This window comes from Diaphorina citri, unplaced genomic scaffold (assembly GCF_000475195.1).
Source record: "Diaphorina citri unplaced genomic scaffold, Diaci psyllid genome assembly version 1.1 scaffold3344, whole genome shotgun sequence".
Classification (NCBI taxonomy): domain Eukaryota; kingdom Metazoa; phylum Arthropoda; class Insecta; order Hemiptera; family Psyllidae; genus Diaphorina; species Diaphorina citri.
In genome coordinates this window covers 1,658-7,386 of record NW_007380753.1, presented here as the reverse complement: position 1 = coordinate 7,386, position 5,729 = coordinate 1,658, and the positions used below count along the sequence as shown (strand labels likewise).

At 39.1% G+C, this 5,729-nt stretch overlaps 1 protein-coding gene across 1 annotated transcript in view; it reads left to right on the top strand.

Moving 5' to 3' along the window:
* The window catches only part of LOC113471943 (protein mini spindles-like), a gene marked incomplete at its 3' end in the record, with an annotated part of 8,381 nt that overhangs the window by 1,477 nt on the left and 1,175 nt on the right, over positions 1-5,729 (top strand). Inside the window, exons 2-6 of the mRNA XM_026831434.1 lie at positions 580-707; positions 1,583-1,789; positions 2,093-2,270; positions 3,667-3,793; positions 4,475-4,590. Coding sequence (XP_026687235.1) covers positions 580-707; positions 1,583-1,789; positions 2,093-2,270; positions 3,667-3,793; positions 4,475-4,590 — 756 coding nt within the window. The remainder of the gene's footprint in view (positions 1-579; positions 708-1,582; positions 1,790-2,092; positions 2,271-3,666; positions 3,794-4,474; positions 4,591-5,729) is intronic.

Genomic DNA, 5,729 nt, shown 5'->3' with positions numbered 1-5,729 from the left:
GAGCCTAAATCCAAAGTTTCAGCCATTGGTCCGTGTGTGTGTCTGTCTGTAAACAAAATTTCTCGAGAACGGTAAGAGCTAGAGACTTGAAATTTGGTATGCAGCTGTCAAATGCGACAAGAATGTGACACGAAACTTTTGGTTAAGATCGGTGCAACGCTTGGCGCTATTTTGGCCGCTTTTTGGCGGTTTTCGGTGTAGTTGAATAATATCTCCGGAACGGTATGAGCTAGAGACTTGAAATTTGGTATATGTAGTCCACAAATGTGAAAAAGATGTAACACAAAACTTTCGATTAAAGATGCTGCGGCTGGCGGTATATTACGGCTTCATGATGATTTTCGACCGCTTTTTGGCGGTTTTCAGGTACACTGACCAAACGGTTAGAGATATTGTAAAAGTTACAATAGAAGAACACCCAAATAAGCATTATTCAATAGGATAAGGAAAGTTGTGTGATGTTCACACAGATATATATATTTTTTTTTATTATTATTATTTTTTTTTACTGAGAATAGGTATTCTTGCATTATTTACCTTCGTGTATTGCTGTATTGTAAAGGCCATGAGCTAAGGTAGAAATCGCCTGAATTCAACAAGTTCCTGGGACTCATCAAGAAATTCGTCACTGACAGCAATGCAGTGGCTCAAGAGAAGGGATTGGAAGCCACACTGGCCTATGTAGAAAATGCTGCTGTGGCCGGAAGGTAAGTGAAGGTTCCGGGTTCGATTCCTGGGTCTGATCAAGAAATTCACGACAAAAGGCTTTGTGTAAATTGGACCTATTTTCTCTCCTGAAAAACTTGTTTATGTGTCAACCGGCAACCCGTAGCATAGCTGATTTAGCATTACAATCAACATTCGTTTAAGTAGTTGATCCATATTTTCTTTTTGTGTAATATGTAGATTGTCCAATTTCTACGGAAGAAGAAGATTTTTCATCGATATCAGGGAGAAAAGCTTCAGTAAGTTCTAGTGGGGTAATGTAGTGCTCGTGTTCTTCCAAGTCTATGGTACTCAATGAAATATTGGACACTGTAAAATCCAGTTGGTTAGTTGGTAGCATCCACAAAGGACTTCTTTGAAGGGAGCATGATAGCATCTATTTTTACTCATATTAAGATAATTTTCTCTCTATTGACCCCTTTTTTTCCCTCAGGACGGTGGGTGAAGTAGTCAGCGGCATTGTGAACAAATGTATCGCGGCACCCAAAGCCAAAACCAAAGACCTTTCCCTGGGTTAAGAGCATTGACTCTCAACCCCGGGGGCGCTGGGTTCGAATCCCAGCCGGGGCGGACATTTTGGGAGCAAAAATGAGCTTTGAAGCAATGTAACGCTTTCGAGGTACACTTTTTATCAGGGAGAAAAGCTTCAGTAAGTTCTCTAGTGGGGTAATGTAGTGCTCGTGTTCTTCCGAGTCTATGGTACTCAATGAAATATCGGACACTGTAAAATCCAGTTGGTTAGTTGGTAGCATCCACAAGGGACTTCTTTGAAGGGAGCATGATAGCATCTATTTTCACTTATTTTAATATAAAATTGCGTTTTTCTCCTCTTAACCAAAACATTTTCTTCCCTCAGGACGGTGGGTGAAGTAGTCAGCGGCATCGTGAACAAATGTATCGCGGCACCCAAAGCCAAAACCAAAGACCTTTCCCTGCAGATTATCCTCATGTATATAGAAATCGAGAAGCAAGATATTGTAATGGAAGAACTGATCAAGGGTTTGGACCACAAGACTCCCAAGAACATTGCGGCCTGTGTCAATGCCATCACGTGTGCATTACGGTAAGAAAAGAGAAATGTTTAAAAAACTAGAAAAAAAAATATAGAAAAATCAGTGGTTGAGTGGACAACGGGTAACGCACACACATTTTAACATGTATGTTCAACTGGCAACTCCTTATACGAGTAGTCAGGGTTGCATATTTTTGAAAGTCGGGATGTTGTCCCGCCTTTGTAAAACCGGGAAAAGTCACGAATTTTGAAAATGGCCTCAATAGTCAGTAGTAATGAAAAATTGTGAAAATTTGACTGAAATCTGAAAAAAGTCATAGGATTTAGCTATTTACATAGCTCCTCGACCAAAAGTGATTTCATTCTGTGGCGCATTTCATTCTATGTATTTACTAACGATGGTACGTTCCTGCTGGGCACCCCGCCTCTGTTTACAATCCTGATTAGAAGTAGGGACAGGCTGCGGGGCAGGCGTTGTCAAGGCAACCAACCGGTTGTCGAGAATCAGGGGCGTGGTTTGCGGGTGCGAGGCGTGAGGTAGAATCAGTGACGGTCCCGCGTGCCCCGGGGAAGAAGGCCAGACCACGGTTCGTGGCATCGAGTCTAGGAAAAAAAAAGAAGGAAAAAACAAAAAAAAAAAAAAAAAAAAAAAAAAAAAAAAAACAATTTAAAGCAATAATAAGTAAAAGATGATAGAATGGGACAAAACCAGCCATCCCAGAAGTTTGTCTGTGTTCTAATTATTAGAATCCCGTAGTCAAATCTTCCACCAAGTTAATTTGTTTTTAGACCTCCTACGACTTCTGTTCGTATTCTCTCCATAAGTCCGTCAGTCCCCGAGGACTTAATTGACTGATTAGCCCTCTAGCCTGGGTTGCGCGGTGGTTCACTTGTGTACAGTCTAGAGTTCTACAAATCTACACCACGGTTGATCGACATCGCCTTAAACACGTCCACACAATAAACCTTAAAGCTTCCCTACTTTACGTGGGTTTCAGTCGATGTTGATCGATTTCGGTCGACTCTAGTGTGGACGAACCTTCAGACCGCTATCGCCTGTGGCGCTCAAGCGATTTTATCCGCGATAAAAACATTGAAAACTCATCTTGTAGAAGATTAAATCCGTATGGACCCTGCCTTAATCAGTAAAAAAAAAGAAATACATAGATAGGTAAATTACATCCTCTTTCTTTCATGTGAGCTTAGACACATCCTGTGATTCTGCATCAGAGGGTTCAAAACTTCAAACACTAGTGGGACGAAGATTTGAATAATGCAACCTAGATACTACCATGTAGAACTACATTATTGGATTGGAAACCGAAGTTCTTACCTCGATTGTACTACATACACAGATTTTTTAAAGTTCATAATATTTAGTGGTTCTCAGTTTGGTGAACGGTAGAGCTCCCTCAAGAACACTCAAATAAGCATCATTCAATAGGATAAGGAAAGTCGTGTGATGTTCACACCAGATTTTTTGAGTTTAACCTAACCCTATAATAACACTGGTCCCTGCTCAAATTGTAACAGCTCCTTTTTATAGCAATTTTTCATTGACGTGACTTCTGAACAAATACCGGACTTTTTTCAGTGTGTCCAAAATGTGCCATTTTTAAAGGAGTGATTCATTACGGTATTATTTTCCTTCTATGATGCTCTCAATTGGAGCTACCATTATGGTGTACCATAACAACAGCTACTGTTTTCACAAAATCCATCGAATGATTAAATCAAAATGTGCACTTTGGCCCTTTTATGTATTCTTTCTGCTCTGCCAGAAAGTATGTTTGATGCGTGGCCATAACTTATTTGCTGATCAATATTTTCGAAATTCTATTGGTATGAGGAAATATGAAAGAACAAATAAATAAATAAATTTTTGAGTGCCATTCTGATAATGTGCTATCATTTGCTTTCTCATCCAGGTAACAGAGTTGGAAGCGGAGTTCGAGAAGGTGAAGGGAGAGCGAGCAGTACCGGTTAGATATTTGAGATCTCAACAGGCAAAACAAGCCGAGGTAGCTCAGGACGAGGAAGATGCTGTGGATGGAGGTAAGAGTAGGATAAATTTGATTGATTTTTAAATAAATAAAACAAAGAACTGCTACAAGACTCATGTGGCCTGTGTCATAGCATGCCCAGAAGTGTGATGAGAGATAGTTATTTATTTATTTTTTTTACTTTAGATTCTGGGAGAATACTAAAGTGTAATCCGCTGAAATATTTGCAACCTCTATTCTATATTATATTCTATAACTACCTGAAAATGGCTACTTGGTCTGAGGTGTCTAAAATCTCTTGTAGCGCTGCCCATACAGATCCTACAAGAACACTAAAGTGTAACCAGTTGAAATATTTGCAACCTCTATAACTACCTAAAAATGGCTACTTGGTCTGAGGTGTCTAATATCTCTTGTAGCGCTGCCCATACAGATCCTACAAGAACACTAAAGTGTAACCAGTTGAAATATTTGCAACCTCTATAACTAATGGCTACTTGGTCTGTGGCGTATAATATTTCTAGTAACGCTGTCAAACTTTCTTGACTTGGCGGGGCGGACCGCTATTGCTCTCCTTGATGAAATTACGAGTACAATTTTTTGTTGACTGATAAATAATTGAACCTGAGACTTTTTGCATGATACGCGCTTTACCACTGACTGGACTACCCGTGTCCCTCTTCCAATGTCCACTGACACTTCCACTAGTTAAAACCTTCTCTGTCTTCCATAGATCCGACTGTCCGGGAAAATTCCATGGTTGCCATAGGAACTGCTATGAAAGTGGTGGGTGAGAAAGCTATTGGTCCCTTCCTAGAGGATGTCAATGATGCCAACAAAATGGCCAAGGTAAGTGAAAACTGGAAACATCAAACCAGAAACCAATTTTGAGGTTTTTGTGTGATGAATTTCATCACAGTTCTTTATTCAATGTGATTTCTCAATATTTAGCCTTAAGATACCATGTTTTACTTACAGTATATTACACGATGCGCATTTCGATCATTGGATCATCATCAGGTGGGTATGTCAATATTTCACGAAAACACTAACGAAAATTTTTCGAATCGGTAACATTTAACACTAAAACACGGGAAATAAAATAAAAAGCTGGTAATTTGAACCATTGTCAAAGTCGACTGAATTTTACGGTTAGTTTTTTTTTTCAAAATAAAAACAATAACCGTAAAATTCAGTCGACTTTGACAATGGTTCAAATTACCAGCTTTTTATTTTATTTCCCGTGTTTTAGTGTTAAATGTTACCGATTTACGTGTTTTTCGTTAGTGTTTTCGTGAAATATTGACATACCCACCTGATGATGATCCAATGATCGAAATGCGCATCGTGTAATATACTTACTGTAAGTAAAACATGGTATCTTAAGGCTAAATATTGAGAAATCACATTGACAAATATAGGTAAGTGTTCCTTCATCAAATACGTACATTCACACATGGCCTTGTTTGTTGTGTAGCACATAAATAAATACTTACAAATTTTTGGAGTTTTGCCTACAGTAAAAGAGAAAAATTAAGCTCGAGAAAGGGGCGGGCTCCCTCGGCCCCCTTCCTAAATAGTACCTATTGCCTATTGCTGCCATAATATTGCTGACGTCTGGTCAGAAAATAGACACATGTACGATTATTTCAAACATAACAAAGTTTTATTGTTTAACGGCTTGAAAATACACTTACCTATAACTCCGAAACAGGTGTCATTTTCACTCTGAGAACAATAAGAATTGGATTCACAAGCCTATGAATTCGTTTGAAAGACATGAGCTTCTGAGAACCCATCAATTCAATTTCTCAAAGCTTCCACACCATTGCACAAATAGAGTACGAACATTTCAAAGCACATCACTACTCAACTTTTTTCCTCCTCCTCCTCCTCCTCCTTCTTCTTCTTCTTCTTCTTCTTCTTCTTCTTCTTCTTCTTCTTCTTCTTCTTCTTCTTCTTCTTCTTCTCCTTCTCCTCCTTCTTCT